We start from the raw sequence: 22,519 nt of genomic DNA on the forward strand, positions 1-22,519 counted from the left end.
AAACTCATCTTGAGGAGAAAGAATGCTGAGTTGCATCCAAAGAACACCATACCTACTGTGAAGCATGGGGGTGGAAACATCATGCTTTGGGGCTGTTTTTCTGCAAAGGGACCAGGACGACTGATCTGTGTAAACGAAAGAATGAATGGGGCCATGTATTGTGAGATTTTGAGTGAAAACCTCCTTCCATCAGCAAGGGCATTGAAGATGAAACGTGGCTGGGTCTTTCAGCATGACAATGATCCCAAACACACTGCCCGGGCAACGAAGGAGTGGCTTCGTAAGAAGCATTTCAAGGTCCTGGAGTGGCCTAGCCAGTCTCCAGATCTCAACCCCATAGAAAATCTTTGGAGGGAGTTGAAAATCCGTGTTGCCCAGTGACAGCCCCAAAACATTACTGCTCTTGAGGAATGGGCCAAAATACCAGCAACTGTGTGTGAAAACCTTGTGAAGACTTACAGAAAATGTTTGACCTCTGTCATTGCCAACAAAGGGTATATTATAACAAAGTATTGAGATGAAATTTTGTTATTGACCAAATACTTATTTTCCACCATAATTTGCAAATAAATTCTTTAAAAATCCTACAATGTGATTTTCTGGATTTTTTTTCTCATTTTGTCTCTCATAGTTGAGGTATACCTATGATGAAAATTACAGGCCTCTCTCATCTTTTTAAGTGGGAGAACTTGCACAATTGGTGGCTGACTAAATAAATTTTTTCCCCACTGTATATGTATATATATATATAAGAAGTTTATCGGGCTTTAATCTCTGCTCAGTCAACTTCTATCTTAAATTTTAGCATAATTAAAAAATAACATCTTAAAAATAAAGGTACACAGCGATGCCATAGAAGAACCATTTTTGGTTCCACAAAGAACCATTCAGTCAAAGGTTCTTTAATGAACCATCTCTTCTTTACCTTTTTATATTCAGAAGAACCTTCTTTCGCCATAAAGAACCTTTTGTGAAACAAAAAGGTTCTTCAGATGTTAAAGGTTCTTTATGGAACCATTTAGACAAAAAGGTTCTTCTATAGCATCGTGAAGCACCTTTATTTTTAAGAGTGTAGGTTTGGAAGGATGTGAAATCTAGTGAACCAAAACGACCTATTAAGTAACTGTAGTATATGATAAATGCTTTTGGCTCTAAAAAGACAAACAGTGAACCGTTCCGGCACATTGAGTGCTTATCACTCTCTTTTGTTTGTTGCAATCAGTGCCTTTTTAGAAATGGTGCAATGTAGACCAGTAGAAGTGGAAATAAGTTCATGAGGGCAGAGTTGAAACCAGGACACTTTCATTCTGCATTGGTGAATTAGCTTGTAAATTAATATATATGCAAGATACTTATACATACTATTCAGAGCTGATTACTTACAAATTGTAATCCATTACTGATTACACATTACATGATAAAAACTGTAGATAGTAACGTAATCTAGGTTACTCATTATAGGTATTGTATTCTGACTACTTTTTAGATTACTTTCAGATTACGTTTTTATCTAATTTCTTTTAAACTTACCATTGAATGTGCCACATTGATATAAAAAAGCAAAGAGAAAGAAAATACATTCAATTTTTTGATATCAACATCATAAAATGCATTAAACATTACATTAAACCAGGGTTTCCCAAACTAGGCTTAATGTTAGAACTGCAGTGAAATATTTAATTTGTTTACCTGCATGCCAATGTGACCATTAAGCAACATCGAATTGTAAATATGCAAATGTGCTGTTAAATTATTGAAATATTTACTTCCTCAGAGATATTTCAAGAAAATATTTTGATGTCAAAGTGGTTTTGGCTTTGGATCCATTTAAAAGAAGAATTAGGGAGAATCAGTAAATTATTTACTGATTGCCGTTGTGTGAATAATATGTAATCCATAAAAAGTAACTGTAATCTGATTATAAGCATTATAAAATGTAATATACTCTAATTACGAGTACTTGATTTTTGGAATCTGATTACATAATCCAGATTACATATAATCAGTTACTACCCAACTCTGGTTACTATTATATGTATAAGCATACACAGTATATATTCAAGCTTACATTTAATAAAGGAAGGGTTTTTTAATAGTTATTTTATTTTATCTTTTGAAATCTTATATTTGATCACTATTATCATACCACTAGTGCTGTTGTGGAGCTTTTTACATCTTGAGCTGTTGCACATTCCTCCATGTTTGTCATTTTCTGGCCTGAATATAACAGTGACATAATGCACATTAGCCCTGCATGAATGAACATAAATAGTGAAGACTGTCTGTCTTAGTCATCCACTATATATATATATATATATATATATATATATATATATATATATATATATATATATATATATATATATATATATATATATATATATATATATATATATATATATATATATATATATATATATATATATATATATATATATATATATATAGTGTGTAATACATAATAAGTATGTGTGTGTAAGGATGAAAACTATATTATCAAATTTATTTAATAATTTAAAAATATTTAAAGTTTCATCAATTATATTTAATGGGGTTAGTGTGCAATTAATTTAACTGTGCAAGATTTATTTACTTTTAGATCATTGTGTTTTATACAGAAATTATGTCACTTCCTGGGGGAAGATGTTGCAGTATTGGAATTGTCATGTGACCTGATATCAGCCGTGTTTAAGATGCATATTCGGACATACTACTCATTCTGGACTAATTATTTTCCATACTATACAGTAAGAAAATAGGTATATTCAGACATGAGGTAACAATATGGAAATTGACATTGAGGACACACTTTTTAAGAGTGTAGGTTTGGAAGGATGTGAAATCTAGTGAACCAAAAGGACCTATTAAGTAACTGTAGTATATGATAAATGCTTTTGGCTCTAAAAAGACAAACAGTGAACCGTTTCCCAAACTAGGCTTAATGTTAGAACTGCAGTGGGTTTGTGAGTTGATAAAAACACTTATCATTAATTAAACACAAAAAATAGAAATATTTAATTAAAATAAAAAAACATGAAATGATTACAATTAAAAATAATATTCACAAGAAAAGATGTTTAGAAAAAAAATTAGAGAAAAGGAAATGTTTAGTTATTATTTTTTTGTTTTGTTTTAAGTTTTACTTTTACACTTTAAAATAAGAACTACATATTAATATTTAACATTAAAATAGATGTTTAAAAAAATGTATTGGGACTGTTCAGCCAACTGATAAAGTGATAAATAATTAATGTGATTTCTTAAAATTGTGAGTTCAGTGTATTAAGACATTGTCTTACACTGTTTTCATGAGGTGACATAAAAACGTACTTAAAAAAAAGGCAGTGTATAAATCATCTAGAAGCTTAAAACTTTGAATTGATACCATGTTTATCACTAGGGCAGCTTATAAACTTAATAGATGTGCATGAAGCAAGATCACTGGCCAACATTTCCAGACTTGGCTCAAAATAAAGGGAAAAAGCACACCTGAAGCTGTTGAGTAACAGCACCGGTATGCAGGATCTGATACACTCATCTACCTGATGGAAAATGGTTTGAGGGGTCTGTCATGTGATGGAGATGAATATCCCGCCGTGTGTGACTGGGTAACTGTGTCAGAACTGGAGGATTGAAGCTTGTAAGGACTCGGACTTGTTCATGCAGCACCACTGCAAAAGCTGCTCCATAGTTAGTACAAATGGAAAAACGTATTTATCTCTTCCCGCAAAGCGCAAATACTGCATCGACTAACACGGCCTCGGGCTCTGGGCGGATCCCCGATGTGTTCACCACACCTTCAGCCAGTGGTGTTCACAAACACAGAGCAACGTGGGTACAGATGAACAGATTGGTTGTTTTTGACAGGTTTATTGTGCTTGGAGAAGTTACAATGCCTAAATTTGATCTGTATAGACAAAGGTACATGCTGGCAGAGAGCATGAAGGCTAATGTATTCTCTCTAGTCTACTTTCATTTCCTTAAGTTGATTTAAGTTCGGTCTTTATAAGCAGTCAATGGCAAAACAAAGGCCGCTTTTATGTCTGAAAGAGTTATGCAATGTTAAAGCAAAGACTTTCATCAGTGCTATGATATAAAGCACGTGCCGTTCCCGAATGTTTGTTTCCTTCTGCTGAAGACTTTAATTGAAATCTTCTGTTTTGATTGCCAATTCCCTGCCAGTAAGCTCTTGTTAGTCCTTTACGCCAGAACAAAATAGCAGTCTAGTACAAGAAAGGAAAAGCGACCTCATTTAATCATATACTCATGACCACCAAAACTCTGTTTACTCTACAAGTAATAGCCAGGAATGTTTTTTCTATAATGTTCACTCTAAACTTTTGTACCAAGAAATTGTATTCTACTGCTTGTGAAAGTGTGCTGTCCCAGACTTGCAGGCTGATGACAATAGAGAAAGATTGCTATGGACTGATTCTCACGATTACTGCATGTCATGGTTTATTATGATGTGCCGGTATTCACAGAGCTGAGAGCCTTAGCAGATGAGGTGACTGTCAGGAAGTCCCATCTGATATCATTGTGCTCATATCATTGTTTTGCTGCAGGTAGAATTAGATCACAGACAGGACCATGGAATGTGACCTTTAGTTAATTCATCAAGAATCTCCGGCACTGTTTGTGCTGTAGGATGAAGAGTTTTCCTTACACCCTGAGTATATGTGAGTGCACACAATTTTTTTTAGAGTTGCACCACATGTCATTTTACTGTCTGAACTAACATTGCCTTGTTATTAAAACATCAAATTATGTGATATTTTAAGAGATGATTGAATCTGAAACATAGTCATGAGGATCTACAGTGGTCTCGTAATGAGATTTTCTGTTTCTTTTTTTATTTATTTATTTTACCCTACATTTTGGGTTCACCACATGACTTAGATTTGGCTGATTATTTCTTTTTTGGGCAGGTCCCGTGTCCTCGAGGGAAAGACTGTTTAACTTGCACCAGAATAGATCAATCAGACTTGCCTGCTAAACCCTTCATCACAGATTACAGTACTGAATACCTTGAATGAAGAGTTTAGCAGTGAAGTCTGATTGCTCTGTTTCACAATTTAAATCAGAGAAAAAATATGTAGTGCACCCACATCAAAGTAGAGATCATAGTGGCCGTTCATGATGCTGACAACGTCTGATCACCACTTCAAACACACGCAGAGGGAAAGGTCTGGGCATCTTTGCTGTGCTGTTGGAAATCAGCTGTCTGTTTATCCATAGGGATTATGGCCTGTATTGTGCATGTCCTTGTGGGTAGAATGTGCTTTTCACTCCCACTGTTGTGCTTTTGCTCCACTGTTATGAGCGCCGCAGCCTCTCCCCTTTTCCTCCCGACTGTTACAACACAATGAGTTTGTTGTTGATGTGTGTATCAGCTCCAGTGGAACTCCCTTCATTCCTTCTAGTTATAGAGATCATCATTATATTCAGACATTTGGTAAGAATTATAAAATCTGCAGTGCTATTCAAGAGAAGATGTTTAGCAGAATGAGGCCTCTCCCCTTTTCCTCCCGACTGTTACAACACAATGAGTTTGTTGTTTATGTGTGTATCAGCTCCAGTGGAACTCCCTTCATTCCTTCTAGTTATAGAGATCATCATTATATTCAGACATTTGGTAAGAATTATAAAATCTGCAGTGCTATTCAAGAGAAGATGTTTAGCAGAATGACCAGGGTTGCATTTCCTAAAAGCATCATAAGTCTAAGTACATCGTAGACCCATTGCCACCAATGGAGCTACGATCAACTTAGCTCAACTGGGAAACGCAGCCCAGGCTGGTCACCATCCACTTTAATTGTGGAAAAGGACAGCTTGGACATTTTACTAAACGTCTTTTTTAGTGTTCCACAGAAAGAAATCTGAATCGTGAAAAATCACCAGTGTTGCACATATTGTCACGCGTTGGTGATACAAACTGCACGAAGATGAAGGAGATCAACGAGAAGTCTTCTAATCAGATAAATCCGGGAGAACAGGCACGGAAACCAACTTAACATAGACAGAGAACGGACAAAGACTAACTGAGAACTGAGGACATATAAGCATGAATCAAACAAAGGGAACTAATGAGATGATTAACAGACAACAGGTGAACTGAATGACATAATCAGGAAAACTAGGTCACAACGGAGAGAACAGAAAACAAGGCATACATGTAACAGTTCGCCCCTCCCGGGAAGGCACGTCTCTGCGCCGTAACGAAGTCCAACTGAGGAGGGAGGGTGGGTGCTCTGGAGGAGGGCGTGGAGCAGGAGAAAGGCAGAAACTAAAATATTCCAAAAAAGTCTAAGGGGGAGTGGAGGGTGGGAGGAGCCAAGGGGAAGCCAGGAGCAGGAGGAGACAGATGTTGGTCCAGAGACCAGCCAGGACGAGGCCCCAAGGTGGAGTCAAGGGAGGGAGGAGCCATGGTGGAGAAGGCCTTGATGACATCCTGGGGACGAACAATGGAGACGGAGCCACTGAAGGTGGAGACCCAGATGGAGCCGAGCAGACGGAGAGCCAGGGCGACACAGAGGATCTGGAGGGCCAAGGCGGAGCTCATGGCTTAGGTGACCAAGGTGGTGGCAGGGATCCGGAAGAACGCGGCAGAGCCGGAGCGACTGAGGACAAAGGTGGAGCCAGAGGAAAGGAGGAGCCAGACAGAGCCAGAGGGACAGAGTGACGACGCGAAGCCGTAGGAGTGGAGTCCCAAGGCGGCGGATGGTCGACGACTGACCAAGGCAGAGCTGGAGGGACGAGGGAACCTGGTGGAGCCAGTGGGATGAAGGGCCATGGTGGAGACAAGGGAGCTAGGATAGGTCGAAGGACCGAGGTGGAGTCCAGGACTCGGAGGCTGGAGGCGGAGACAGGGGATCCTCACGCATAGGCGGAGCTGGAGACTGGAAGTCCCGAAGCAGATCAGAGTGCCCAGATGGCGCTGACTGAGGGTGAGCTGAGGGACTGACAGGCACCAGCGGAGATAAGACTGAGGAACTAGCTGGTTTTTGGAGAGGAGGCAGGAGAGGGAGGCTGGGAGGGAACACAAGTGAACAGGAGCTGGGCGGAACCAGCGGAGACGCAGGAGATTCAGGGCTGGGCGGAACCAGCGAAGACACAGGAGATTCAGGAGAACTGGGTATTACCTCCCCAAACCAGTCCATTAAGTACATTTGGAAAATGTCCATTAGTTCCTCATAATATCCAGTGGCCAGTTGCAGCTCACCCTCAGTGGCGGGAGTGTGGGGGGGGCTTCCCTCCAAGCCCTCGATCTCCACCAAAACTCCCTCGTGAACAGACGATGTTGCCGGCTCACGCACCTGGTCAGAACATGTCAGAGCGAGCAATCAGGGTAATGAGTCAGGCACGCGAGATGTAAAAAGTCCTGTGTGTGGTCTTCCAGCGGCATAGCAGGGCCACAGCAGGAATGTCCATGGTGACAGAAGAGTGGGGGGAAAGGGAACAAAACTAAAAAAAACTGTTGTCGGTCCGTTCTTCTGTCACGCGTTGGTGATACAAACTGCACGAAGATGAAGGAGATCAATGAGAAGTCTTCTAATCAGATAAATCCAGGAGAACAGACACGGATACCAACTTAACATATAGACGGAGAACGGATGAAGACTAACGGAGAACTGAGGACTTATAAGCATGAACCAAACAAAGGGAACTAATGAGATGATGAACAGACAACAGGTGAACTGAATGACATAATCAGGCAACTCAGAAAAACTAGGTCACAACAGAGAGAACAGAAAACAAGGCATACATGTAACACATATATATGTTTAATATATATTTATTTATTTAAAAAAAATTTTTTTATGTATTTTTAAAAAAATGTATTGTTAATTCATGTTTTTTTTGCTTTGTTGGTTGCACTACATTGATTTGTTGGGCAAAAAGTAACAAAAAAATGTAAAGCAATTTTGTTAAAGTATTATTTTAACATTTTTTAATATAACATGCTTAATATTATTTTACATAAGAAAAATAATAAAAGATTTTGCTGAACTATTAATATGGTTTTCTTTTCAAGAATGCAGTTATTTCAATTAGGCTTTTTCCATTATGATATAAGGCAGTTTCATCACCCTTGCATTTTGCACAAAGAAAGTTAGGTTTTTAATGACAACATTTTCATTTTTGGGTGAACTGTCTCTTTAAAAAGTCAGATAGGAAGGTAAAGACCAGCACTTTATCAGAGAGTGGCCTATTGTCTGAAGTTAAGGCAGGCAAATTATCTACTAACAGTCATCGACTGTGTCTGAAAGATGAAAAATACTGCCTTCTCAAGTAGTAATGTTTCTAAGAAATGGAAAACGCTTGCTTTTTATGTTTAAAACCAAGTAATAATTGAAAACTCTAACATGGATAATAAATTCAATTTATTTTTAGGATTTTTGAAAGTTACAGATTTTAAAAAGCAAAAAGGCAAGAATAAAGAACCCTAAGCTCAAACAAAAATAACCATTTCAGGACTGCTTGATTCTAAATAGTCATTACTGTGTGTAAAGAATATTCTTTTTATAGTAAAAAAGAATAAAACACTCTTCAAAGAAGCCAGTGAAAAGCAATTAACTAACTGTGGAAAATCAACATTTAGCTATGGCTTGAAGTTTTAAAAATTGTAACATTTTGTATTAATAAACTATAAATGAATAAATGAATGAATGAATCTGTAAAATGTGAGGAAACCCCTGAGAAAAATATTCTAATCCTCTAACTAGGTTCACGCTATAGAGGAAATAACAATAACAATCTGATAACATTCCTTGAGTTCTATTTCAATAAATAGTTTGTCGAGATAAGGACGGCTAGACAGAGATGTATTCCTGAAATGTTTCTTATAGTTGGTTCACATTTGTTTGGAGCAGTGAATTGAGTGCCGATGTGTGTTTTGCCTGCGCGTGAGGGGCGTGGACGCGTCCTGCCCAGAGCGCACAGTGCGCGTACAGCAGGCGCAACACACAGCAGTGCGCGCCGCGCAACTCCAAAACAAACAAAAAATGGGGCTTGAAAAAGAAAAAATGGAAACCAGCGTCATTATGGATGAGGATGAATTCAATAGATCGATTGAACCTATACTGGGGGGGAAACCGCACGTGTATTCAGAAGTCCAGGGCAGAGATCCTAAAGATATTAACGCGCACCTAAAGGTAGGTGACAACTCGAGACTTACAGTATCACTGACATACTATCATTTATTTGTAAATACCTGCGTCTAAAACTGACTAAACATGAGTGATATAAGCGCTAACAAGGTGCTCATATTAGTTCCTTTCGGTATGATGAGAAGTGTTTTCTCGCACCGCCATTCACGTGCACATTAATGCATTTTCGGAGTGAGTTTGTTTTATTTGAATATTGCACATGCGCGATAATCTTTTCTTTTCAATTCAATTTCGAGTACTTTTTTGGCATAATTGTTTTGCATACAATGCTGCATTAACATACACACAAGGGTAAAAAAAAATACTGACCGAAGAAAATACATATAAGGTGCCAGTTGTTTTAATATAAACGATAATATCAAAATACAATAAATAAAATACTTAATATCACTCACAAGACTATTGCACTGAATATCAGCACAGGTGTGATTCAGCTGCAGGTATGTTTGTATTAATAACTTGCGTTTCTGACTAAATTGTCCGGTTAATGTGTTTCTTGTTCAAAAGAAACAAAATAATAATAACAATAAATAATAAATGATGTGTAGTAATGATGTGTAGTTCAAATATAAATTTGGTTCTTACTCTCTTTTTATACATGTGGGCTAATTTGATAGTCTAAAGGGTTTGTTTACCATTGATTTTTAAATTTCGTGTTTGATTCCACAGGTTGGTTTTGAAGACATCATTGCTGAACCCATCTCCACGCACAGCTTTGACAGAGTGTGGATCAGCAGTCATGCTGTGTTTGAGCTGGTGAAATTCATCTTCTACCGGATCCTCACCACGTTTCTGGCCATTCCCATGGCATTCATTGCAGGGATTGTTTTCGGGATCCTCAGCTGTATACATATTTGGTATGAAAAGGCTTCTTGTTGGGGAAGGCTGTTGGCGCTCTGTTGTATTTTCCACAGCCTAATTGCAAAATATTTGCCTTGGCCACTACCCACTTAGATAAAGACTGGCATTTAAAAAAATACCACAGAGAAAGTCTTGCATATTAGTTTTGCAGAGCACAGGTGGGCCTGCATTTCCACGGTGGAAAAATCCGCACATAACTCACACTGGATTGTTAGCATTCTAGTCATGTGTTTTTCTCCGGCCTCTTAACGGTTTGACACATGCAAGCAGAAACTTGGCGCTTGACCCTTGTGTAGTTTAAATCAGGAGCATTTTCAGGGTCAGTGTTCCTTAGGTGAAATATTAGCACATGTGGATGTTTGTAAACTTAACAACCCTGCAGTAGCAGAGTGACCCCATTAGCTTAGGAATGAGTAGACCTGACAAATTAGCCAGATAAGATCTAATGTCAAGATGTCAGTGTAGCTCAAAAGGAGAAGAGAAGCCTACTTGGTGAATATTGCAAGTGTAAGGTGCTATATTGGATGACGAATTATGTGGCTTGTTGAAGACAGGTGTGTTCTTGTCTGCATTTAAATTGTACCCTGGTAGATGCCAAAACAAGTGAAAAAAAGAAAGCAATTATCAAAAAGACTTGGAAATGGGCTGTTTTTACTTCAACCACCTAGAACATCTAAGCAATTGCATTGCAACATGCTAAAATGTTACAGACATGAATGATGCTTGTTAAGTTTGTTATGGGCCAGTCATGCTGACGGACAGATCTTGCATATGTGCTGACTGTTAACAATATCAAAGGTGATGATTATTGGAACCATCTGATAGGAAGGTTAATGCTTCACACATGTTCCAGGCTATATTTTAACCCCAGAACAAAGAGAGAGGAACAGTTTCACCTTGATATGATTGTTATAAGTCTTATATATCAGCACACATGATGATAAGCTGTTTTCCCTCCGCAGGGTGGTGATGCCAGTGATCCAGGGCTGCATGATGACACTGCCCTCCATCCACGTGATCTGGACCAGCCTGATGGACATGTTCATTGGGCCGTTCTTCTTCAGCATTGGACGGTGCTTGTCGTCCATTAATGTCAAAACTGTGCAAAACTGAGCAAATCTAACTCAGCATAGAAGTGTTGCAGAATCTGTTTGTCACAATGTTGTGGCCTCCTTTTGGAGGATTATTAGCTGAAGGATTATTTATCCTTGACTTCTGAAGCCCAGAGAAGAGAAATACGTTTTCTTTCTTTCAATGCACAGTTGCAATATTCATTCCGTTGTTTTGGCACTGACACATCAGCCTCGTAATGCTGACATGCTTTTTCAGTTCTGTTAAGTCTAATTAAGCTTTTGTTATATATATATAATGCAAGACTTTTCAAAGATTATAATGTAATGATTGAGATTTTAGACTTAAAGGAATAGTTCACCCAAAAATGAATATGTGCTGAAAATGAAATCACCCTCAGGTCATCTAAGATGTAGATGAATTTGTTTCTTCATCAGAAAAGATTTGGAGAAATTTAGCATTACATCACTTGCTCACCAACGGATCCTCTGCGGTGAATGGGTGCCGTCAGAATGAGAGTTCAAACAACTGATAAAAACATCTCAAAAATCCACAAGTAATCAACACGACTCCAGTCCATCTATTAAAGTCTTGTGAAGTGAAAAGCTGTATGTTTGTAATAAATTCATCAAGACATTTTTACCTTCAAACAGTTGCTTCCGGGCTAAAGTATGAGGCCATAATCCATAATATTGCAATTAATTCCAAATATGTGGAATTATTACAAACACACAACTTTTTGCTTTACAAGATATTAATTGAAAGACTGAAGTCTTGAGGATTATTGTGAGGTTTTTATCAGCTGTTTAGACTCTCATTCTGACGGCACCCATTCACTGCAGAGGATCCATTAGAGAGCAAGTAGTAATGCTAAATTTCTCAAAATTAGTTCGGAAGAGAAAACTCATCTACATCTTCGATTGCCTGAGAGTGAGTAAAGTGTCAACAAATGTTCATTTAAGGATGAACTACTTTAAGATATTGTGCTACTACAGTAAATATAATATTGCAATAAGTGTATGATGTGCTTGTAAGGAAAAAATTATGCAACTACTTCCAATAGGGCTGTAGTGTTGTGCGATTCCTGAGTTAAAAATACGTTTTCTTTCATTTCAATGCACAGTTGCAATATTCATTCCGTTGTTTTGGCACTGACACATCAGCCTCGTAATGCTGACATGCTTTTTCAGTTCTGTTAAGTCTAATTAAGCTTTTGTTATATATATATAATGCAAGACTTTTCAAAGATTATAATGTAATGATTGAGATTTTAGACTTAAAGGAATAGTTCACCCAAAAATGAATATGTGCTGAAAATGAAATCACCCTCAGGTCATCTAAGATGTAGATGAATTTGTTTCTTCATCAGAAAAGATTTGGAGAAATTTAGCATTACATCACTTGCTCACCAACGGATCCTCTGCGGTGAATGGGTGCCGTCAGAATGAGAGTTCAAACAACTGATAAAAACATCTCAAAAATCCACAAGTAATCAACACGACTCCAGTCCATCTATTAAAGTCTTGTGAAGTGAAAAGCTGTATGTTTGTAATAAATTCATCAAGACATTTTTACCTTCAAACAGTTGCTTCCGGGCTAAAGTATGAGGCCATAATCCATAATATTGCAATTAATTCCAAATATGTGGAATTATTACAAACACACAACTTTTTGCTTTACAAGATATTAATTGAAAGACTGAAGTCTTGAGGATTATTGTGAGGTTTTTATCAGCTGTTTAGACTCTCATTCTGACGGCACCCATTCACTGCAGAGGATCCATTAGAGAGCAAGTAGTAATGCTAAATTTCTCAAAATTAGTTCGGAAGAGAAAACTCATCTACATCTTCGATTGCCTGAGAGTGAGTAAAGTGTCAACAAATGTTCATTTAAGGATGAACTACTTTAAGATATTGTGCTACTACAGTAAATATAATATTGCAATAAGTGTATGATGTGCTTGTAAGGAAAAAATTATGCAACTACTTCCAATAGGGCTGTAGTGTTGTGCGATTCCTGAGTTAATATTTATATTCTTTGGAGATGATTTATCAAGAAGAGTAAATTAAATGATTTGATGGCATTTCAGTGAATAAACTATTTATGGTTTTTAGGTACATTCCTATTATAAAGAGCATTTCTATACAAATATAACACATTTCATTTTCTTCTGTATTAATGACTTCTTTTTATAATGATAAAAATTAACCCAAATGGCGATTAGTTTGACTTGCAAAGCCACATTTGACATGCTGTTTGCCATTGATTGTGCTTTGTTAGTGGCTCCGCAGAGTAAATGGAATATTTGACTGTGAAATGGAACATTAGAGGCTCAGGTGCCGTTTCCTCGCCCCTGTTGAATGATGTCATGTAGCAAACATGCTGAACACAGCTAAGCTTAAGAAAGACAGAACTAAATGTCTCTCAGTTCAGCAAATAAAATTATTTTTGGAAGTTAAAGGATAGATTGTTTTCTTTGCTGAGAGACCATACCATGGAGATCAGTGTTTTTTTAGGTACATTCCTATTATAAAGAGCATTTCTATACAAATATAACACATTTCATTTTCTTCTGTATTAATGACTTCTTTTTATAATGATAAAAATTCACCCAAATGGCGATTAGTTTGACTTGCAAAGCCACATTTGACATGCTGTTTGCCATTGATTGTGCTTTGTTAGTGGCTCCGCAGAGTAAATGGAATATTTGACTGTGAAATGGAACATTAGAGGCTCAGGTGCCGTTTCCTCGCCCCTGTTGAATGATGTCATGTAGCAAACATGCTGAACACAGCTAAGCTTAAGAAAGACAGAACTAAATGTCTCTCAGTTCAGCAAATAAAATTATTTTTGGAAGTTAAAGGATAGATTGTTTTCTTTGCTGAGAGACCATACCATGGAGATCAGTGTGTGGCACATGGAATGTTAACCTGACAAGATTTAATGACTTGTGCAATGAGAAAAGTCCTCCGGGTGACATGTTCAATGCAGCAGATATGCCCGAGGATAACGGTGTACCTGCATAAAGTGTATGTTTTTGTAGAAGGATCTAAGTGTTCTATTGAGCTCTTAAAAGCTAGGTTTTATTAAATGTTTCATTATGCATTTTGACTTTGTAGAATAGGTTTATTATTTTAAAAAAGTGTTGCTTTTTACCTGAGCTACAGTGAGAGTGACCTTACCACTATCGTAGTTTTTTTGCATATTTTGCATTGCCCGTCACATCCCTCACTTTGCCAGGACCTGACCTAGATACACAAATACTTGTTAGGTACAGTAAATGCACACTAAAATATATAGATAAGTAAAGTAAATGATAGTAAAGTTGGACAAATATGAGAAAAACCAGATTGCAGTGTTATTGTTGCTGAAAACATTCCAAACTAAGTGCAAGTCTTGCCTTGAGGTACATTTCGGTATGCAAACCAACCTTAGAATAGTCACATTTCCGGTTTATATACACCTCAAGTCAGTATGAATTTCCATGCAGAACTAAAACTTTTGTGGTTAAGTTGGACTGAGAAAAGTAGCCAATAAGTGTTCAGCATACTTAATACTTTTTTGAAAACCATCTCAAGATGCACCTTAGATATGTAAGATAGTAGGTTGGCTACTTGAGTAGCTAAATTATAAGTTAGTTTGATTTGTTTAACATTTAATTTTGGTCACTATACAATCCTCATAGCCTACCTCCTCCATTTTGTTGCTTTATAGCCTAATTGTGATGACTTACCATTACACTGGAAAATAGTGCTAATGAAAAACGAGTGGATGTTTCTGTAGTGTAGGCTACATGGGATTCGTTCATAAGAAGTTGGTACAGTGCCCAAATATGCCTCCCATTTGGGAAAAATCACGTCAAAATATCCAACCACTAACTGCGTAGCTCTATGAGTGGCAGGCTAATGGAGGGTTTCAGTCTCATTCATTCAACACACAGCTAGTCCTCGGTGACTGAGAGAGGAACTCCCACTTTATGCCATGAGAGACTCCAGAAGAGATAAAACACGACTCAGTAGATAAAAGCTTTATTGGACTTTAGTATGCAGAAAAGAGGGCTGTTTTAAGGGAAAGGACTCCCCCACTGTAAGCAATATCCCCATTCCCCACGCCTCCCACACACACAGCTTCCTCTCTACTGATTGTCTTGTTTCCACACACTCATCTGAACGCACTTTAGGCACGGGACAGCATGACTAGCGGATACAAGGACGGGGCACCTGAAGAGGTGAGAATGACACCTATTTTACCTCAGAAGTCTTTTATTTTTTATGTCAATTCAGGCTTTATTGAGTCATTTATGCAATAAACCTTTAGCTGAGTTGGCTACTTGTTACTCAAACACTTTTAGGGGATTATCATCACATGAAGGCGGTGTTGGCACTTGCTCTACAACTGGCGTTTTTCCGCGCATGTTGGCTAATTTGAGGTCTTATCTTTTTCTGGCATGTATTTGTACGGCAAGCCGCACGTCTCCCTCCATTGTTCACTATATGCACACTTTCGCATAATATTGGCTAATAATAATATTAGCTAAATGATGAACTGTTCACTAATCCAATATAATGTTGTCGAAGCGCAATGCAATTACTTCTTAAGAACTTTTTTTAGTTCAGAATAACTAACATATTTTAAACACGTTCCAATGGGTAAATATTTTAAATTGCGAGTGTATTTTCTGCTGCGGAATACGAGAAGAGCACGCGTCGCGCACAATGTAAAATGGCGCCCCCGTGCGGCGGGTCGCTCCGCTGTGTTCCTGAGGGGTGTGGTGCTTCATTTCTATCCGCTTAAAACCATCCCATGCCAGGGCAGTGCTGAGTTGCGCCCCAGTCTCCCCTCCACGCTCATGAACTTCATTTTCTGTTTTCTTTGGAACCGCAGGACTACGCTCACTCACCGTTCATCAGGAAACAGGGGAACATTTACAAACCAAATAATAAAGAAATGGATAACGACAGCATCAACGAAAAGACACTTCAGGATGTCCACACCAAAGAGATTGACCTGGTCAACCGGGACCCAAAGCATTTAAATGCCGATGTGGTGAAGGTAAGTCATTCCACGAACTTTTTTCTGCTTTATGCAACTTTTAAACTTTATGTCACTTTAATAATAATAAAAGACTTAGAAATTCACTCATGTAGATAAGTGCAGCAATAGTATAACGTAATATGAAACAAGTGCATGCATGCGACTTTGTTTTAGTATATGTGATATTTTATACAAATTACAAAATGTAATTTATTAATAGGCCAAACTGTTTGTATTATTGTCTAAATATTATAATTATTAAATGTTATGTATTGTTAATATTAAGAAACATGTTCGGAGAACATTACAATTCGTGCATACTGCTAAAAAATCGTAATAGTTTCGCATTATAGCTCAACAGAAAGCTTGGCTTCGTATCATAAGTGGTGAGTCAGTGGTCAGTTTGTCACGGTGGCACTGGAAACAATTACTGCAAGCAGCAGCTGTCTTTGAAAACTGATACAATGTTGGTTTTAAGTTCTTTTGAATTGTAATCCATTATTTTACTTGTAAAACCTTAAACGCACTTGAATCTGCTCTCACCTGGTTCCTATCATTGGATTCTGGAGTGCTGGTGTTCCTACTTTAGCTGGTACAACATCATAGACCATCTTGAACCAGCTGGTCAAACTGGTTTTTAGAGCAGGGTAGCTGGTCAACCAGTTTAGACCAGCTAGAAACCAGCTGTTCTACAGCTACCAGCTTAAGCTGGATTTCCCAACAATTATCACTGGAGCAGCTGTATTTGCAATGTGAAATGCTGCGACTGTGGCACGAGTTTGTGAAATCCTACATGCATTCATTTTGAAGGATCTGTTGCATTGATAACTCCCAGTGACGAGCTGTCAAAGTAAGACCTTTTTTATAGAGGAAATATTAAGAGTTTCCTGTTTTTGAACAAAGACTGCACACCTAACATTCTTCGTGAAAAATTTCCTGGGCCTGGGGCGATGCCTTGCATAGCAACTTTCTCAGAAAGAAAAGTCAACAGATGATATAGAAATACACTCAGCCTTAGAGCAGCTAGAAACCAGCTGTTCTACAGCTACCAGCTTAAGCTGGATTTCCCAACAATTATCACTGGAGCAGCTGTATTTGCAATGTGAAATGCTGCGACTGTGGCACGAGTTTGTGAAATCCTACATGCATTCATTTTGAAGGATTGGTTGCATTGATAACTCCCAGTGACGAGCTGTCAAAGTAAGACCTTTTTTATAGAGGAAATATTAAGAGTTTGTTTTATTGCATTTTTAGACATTATTAAATTAACATTTTTAAATATATCTGCTATCTGTCAGTTTGAAAAGTGATTTATATAGTGATTTTTAAATGACTAAATTGACGTTGATTTCACTTTTAAGTGGCACTCGTACTCCTCCATAAACTTTGCACTGCACACTGGTGATTTATGAGCTATGTGGATGAGTCATATAATCACAAGCCCCCAAGACTGAAGAACGCAAGTGGATACTTCTGTCAGTACAGTGAGGGTGTTATCAGACAACACTGTGCAGTCAGCTCAAGAACTGTTTATTTTAACTTTGTTGAAAGTCATGGTTGTAATATTCAACTAATGGAAACTATGTGTCCGGCCAATTGGGATATACTGTAGATAAATGAATGTGGAGGACAGGCTTATGTAAGACTGTATAATTTAGCGTTTCTTTGCCAACTTGAGCCATGATGGTTTCAAGCCCTTGGACAAGTAGTAATTTATCATTTTACTCTTACAGGAACTTCAGTTTACTCTAAAACACTCTACCTTTTCGTCCAGACATGACTTCTTAACTAACTTAACCAGCAAGCCTTTATTGGTCAACAAGCTTTATTAGATTGTGTTGGTTAACCAGCATTTTTTTCCTAGTGAACAACAAGACTATGCATAAAAAGTCTCAACTGGTCTTTTAAGAATGGGAAAAAAAATTCATACTTAGTGACTATCAGTTGAAAGATCACTGTAAACAACAAGCTGTCTTTCGATTAGAAGAAATTCAGCTATGTTTCGTTGACTAGCTTGCTCAAAAAGGAGTTGTTAAATAAATATTAGCTTAATCTTGACTTTGACGTGTGACTGTGAAGGACGGGGTGTGTTTGTGTGTGCTTTTTCCCTGTATAATCAACTGAAATAAACACATCTGCATTGAAAAGCAAGTGTACTGCTGTACTGTGATGGTGTGAGGTTTGCCAGCTCTAGGAACATCTAAACCAAGCTTTGCAGGGCTTGTTAAATGAGATTTATAGATACACGTCTTTCGTAAATGTTAGTGTTTGGTGATCCCGTCTGCGGTTAGTACGGGACGTTTAGAGCACGGTAACTTGGGCATGAACTGGGTGGTACCGGTCTGAGTGAAGCTGCTGGACAATGTAAAGATGCTGTCTGTGAGGAATGTGGAGACGGCTGGAGGGGAGGAGGACGAAGAGTCCTGCTGCTTTTCTTAATGTCAGTCTGCTTAATATGGATGAGGACATGCAGAAATACTCCAGTTTTTGTTCATTTATTATTTTATCATTTACACAAAACAAAAAAGAAAAAAATGTAATAATGAATAATTAAATTTTTTAAAATAAATAAATGAAATGAATAGGCCCATGACCCCTCATTGGACGAATCGTTTGGAGAAAGACGGATTATATAAAATCATACATAAATACATACATGTGTATATTTTAATATATCTTTGTAAATTCATATTTAAATATTTTAATGTTATTTTTAGTTTAATTGTGGTTGGCATTACACATTATGAAATGCATTACAGTAATGACTAAAATAGATTTATTATTTTATATCTATCGGTTGATTTAATTTTATATAAAGCTCATTGGCAATAAAGCTCATTCTGATTCTGATTCTGATATATTTGTATGTATTTAAATATTTAGATAGATAGATAGATAGATAGACTGATTATAAATAAGGTAGACAAAGATAATATAGAAAATTATAAGTAAAATATAATTTAAAATATAAGTTATATATATTATAAATAATGTAAATATATATTAAGTTTTATGTCTGTAGTTATATCTTTATAATATAATATTATTATTATAATTATACATATATATTTGAATGTATTTAGGTTTTTAGAAATGATAGATAGATTATAAACAATAATATAGAAAATTATAAATAAAATATAATAATAATAATAATTTCATATTATAAACAATGTAAATACAGCTGTATTTATGCAGTTATATAATGTTTTTATTATATATACATTTCTTTCTGTAAATAGTTTATGAAATATTTATTATTTAATATATTTTGAAATAACAATAATAATTTAAAAGTTATTCTTGAATAAGCAAAGATTCCCAAGCAAAAATATCTGTATTGCAGCACAGAGGCAGATATATATATATATATATGTTTGTTTTTTTTGTTTGTTTTTTATTAAAAGTTTTTTTACTACCTGAAGATTATGGATAATCCACCAGGAAGCAGAAGACATGCAGTAGATTAAGGATGTTCAGAAAAAGTTTTGATCATGATATTGTAAAATATGGGTTAGTTGGAAACCAGTTGTGCAAAATTAAAATAGTTTTATTGTGTACAAAATTGTACAATTCCGATACAAAATGATATAATGCTGAAATCCCTTTCATCTCCAGGTGGACTTTGAGGACGTGATCGCCGAGCCTGCTGGCACCTACAGCTTTGACGGCGTGTGGAAAGCGAGCTTCACCACCTTCACAGTAACCAAATACTGGTGCTACAGGCTGCTGACGGCCCTGGTGGGCATCCCGCTCGCCCTGGTATGGGGCATCTTCTTCGCCATCCTCTCCTTCATCCACATCTGGGCGGTGGTGCCTTGCGTGAAGAGCTACCTAATCGAGATCCACTGTGTCAGTCGAGTCTACTCCATCTGTGTGCACACCTTCTGCGACCCGCTCTTCGAAGCCATGGGAAAGTGCTTCAGCAGCGTCCGGGTCACCACCACCAAGGTGGTGTAAGGACAGGCAGAAGGAAAAGAGCCAGAGGGATTGGGTGGGGTGGGGGAATGGAAACCAATGTCCGATGCAGGAAGATAAAACAAATGTAACCTCTCTAAAAAAGAGGGCAAAGAAAAAGTGAACAGAGATGGAGGGTTGCACTGTATTTAGGTGGCCCTTAGATAAGACTCTCCTCTCCGTCTCTGTCCTGTCCATGAGCTTTGTCTTCTCTCAGCTTTGGAGTCCTTGGGGTATAGGGGATGTGTGTCAAAAATGCTCATTTTTTGTCATTTGTTAGCATTTATCACCGTTGGAATGACTTTTAAAGGAGAAGTTAATGCAAAAATGTAAATTCTGTTATTTACTTACCCTCGTGTCATTCCATGATCATCGTTCCGAAACCACCGTAAAAGTGATCCATGTGACTTGTGCACAAGTCTACTGTAGTCATGTGATATGAAATATAGAGGATGAGTCATATTAACCACTTTTATGGTACTTTAATGGTGCTTTTTTTGGAGTTTGACAGTAGTCAATATCATTAAAGGGGTAGTTCACCCAAAAATTTACATTTTGTCATCATTTACTCACCCTCATGTCATTCCAAATCTGTATGAGTTTCTTTCTTGCTGGTTATCAAACAGTTGATGGTCCCCATTGACTTCCATAGCAAGAGAGAAACTTACACAGGTTTGGAACGACAAGAGAGTAAATGATGGCAAAATTTTTGGGTGAACTATTCCTTTAAATAGGATATATACATATAAAAATATGACTATAATATAAATATAAAATATACATTTTAAAACAAAAATGTAAAAGTATAAAATAGATAAAAATTGTATTTTTAAGATGCAGAAATTTTGACAAAACTTTGTGCGCAAAAAGCATGCACAATTTATTGTCAATAGTGTTGCGATGTATGAACCCAAGAAGCTTTCTGTTTATCAATGCGGCAAATCTGCGTGACCAACTTGAGTTTATTCGGGGAGAAATCTTTTGTGAAATTCCCAGTCAATTGCATATATTCCTATTGAAATAACTGGATTTCAGCCGCAAAATTTTGCTGAACAACAGTAAATGTGACCGCACATTTAATGTTAAATATTTCTCAAACTTTCTACTTTGTATTCAACAGAAAACTCATAGGTATATATGCATTTGGAAAGATGTGAGGTTGAGTAAACAATGTCTGAATTTTCATTTTGGCGTGAACTATAACTTTAAGATTTGCCTGCTGGGACAAGGCTGTGAATTTGTTTTGTTTTTTGTCCCCTTTTGTTCATTGACACGTCCACTTAGCTGTTCCAAAATAGTTCCATTGTGGTGTGTAAACAATATATAGTAGATTCTAATAGTTTTGCTATGTTCGTCCTTTCATTTGGGTACTATCACCCTTTGGTGTCATCACCGGGGTTTATGTAGTCCAAAAGTTTTATGTTTGTTTTTGGGAACGGCCTCGGGGGAAACTGAACGAATAAAAAAAAAGTAGGCGTGGCCCTGCTGATGTCAAGACTGCCCGTCACACTGCATGTTGCCACTGAATATGGTGGACGGCCCAAACACGGGCAAAAGAGGTGCCCTCACTGAACCCTTTGCCAGCTCATCATATACAAACAAAGAGACTGTTCCTGGCTCTGACATGTAACACTTCGAACCGGCCATCATGGCAACAGCTTTTTGAGTGGCAGAGAATGTCTTTACAACTTCCAGAGAGACGTCACATGAAGCTAGCAACTATAGGATAACAACCTAGCGAGGTCTTCCAGCAGGTCGTGAAGATTGAACTTTTTAAGCACATTATCACAGCCTTAACATATCCTTAAACATTATTTGCAGTCTTTGAAGATGAAGAACTTGTTTTTTTGCTTTTTTTTTAAAATGATGTTTCTGCAGAACGAAGTGAAATCATTTGGTTTTCTGTTTATTCACTGTCAGACACACACACACACACACACACACAAACACAGGCAAGGACTGGCAGCAAACTAACATTTCCAGCATCAGAGGCTGCTGCTTATGTGGGGTTTATAGTATGTTGTACTGATATTAAGCTCACTTCTCTCACCTTTTGTCTACCTGCTTTGATTCGGTCACCTCTTTGTCTACCTGCTGTCTTAGTATCTATTGCGATGCGTTTGCTTAAAGAGTCTGCCTCTGTAGATGAGATCGTATTTCGATTTGTTCAACTAGTGTATATTTATGTATAGCTATGTCACGACAAAAAAGTATATATTTTTTCATTTTAAGTATAAAAAAAAAAGTAACTATTGTTTAGCATTTATCATTATTATTGCATGTAAGTGTTGGGGTGGGCAAACGATGCAATTCATTCTGGGGTAATCTTAATGTTTAAGTAGTAATACTTACATTTTTAAAGTATAAAATCAACAGTCTTCTCCAAAGGCGAGATCTTCGAGCAGCTGCCCGACATATCCTTTGTG

At 37.3% G+C, this 22,519-nt stretch overlaps 2 protein-coding genes and 1 long non-coding RNA gene across 3 annotated transcripts; all 3 read left to right on the forward strand.

The window, feature by feature from the left end:
• Positions 1-8,832: 8,832 nt before the first annotated feature.
• Positions 8,833-11,497, forward strand: LOC107574002 (caveolin-2-like). The gene is made up of 3 exons (XM_016260473.1): positions 8,833-9,155; positions 9,840-10,027; positions 10,994-11,497. The coding sequence occupies exons 1-3, from the start codon at positions 9,006-9,008 to the stop codon at positions 11,142-11,144; spliced, it is 489 nt and encodes a 162-aa protein (XP_016115959.1). The 5' UTR covers positions 8,833-9,005; the 3' UTR covers positions 11,145-11,497.
• Positions 11,498-12,913: 1,416 nt separating this feature from the next.
• On the forward strand, positions 12,914-13,964 carry LOC107574003 (uncharacterized). The gene is made up of 2 exons (XR_001607608.1): positions 12,914-13,216; positions 13,619-13,964. It is a non-coding gene; the product is annotated as an uncharacterized lncRNA (long non-coding RNA).
• Positions 13,965-14,997: 1,033 nt separating this feature from the next.
• LOC107574005 (caveolin-1) lies at positions 14,998-20,619 on the forward strand. The gene is made up of 3 exons (XM_016260476.1): positions 14,998-15,330; positions 15,987-16,154; positions 19,755-20,619. The coding sequence occupies exons 1-3, from the start codon at positions 15,295-15,297 to the stop codon at positions 20,094-20,096; spliced, it is 546 nt and encodes a 181-aa protein (XP_016115962.1). The 5' UTR covers positions 14,998-15,294; the 3' UTR covers positions 20,097-20,619.
• Positions 20,620-22,519: the final 1,900 nt, after the last annotated feature.

The sequence above is a fragment of the Sinocyclocheilus grahami genome, unplaced genomic scaffold (genome assembly GCF_001515645.1).
Source record: "Sinocyclocheilus grahami isolate Dianchi unplaced genomic scaffold, SAMN03320097.WGS_v1.1 scaffold2088.1, whole genome shotgun sequence".
NCBI lineage: Eukaryota > Metazoa > Chordata > Actinopteri > Cypriniformes > Cyprinidae > Sinocyclocheilus > Sinocyclocheilus grahami.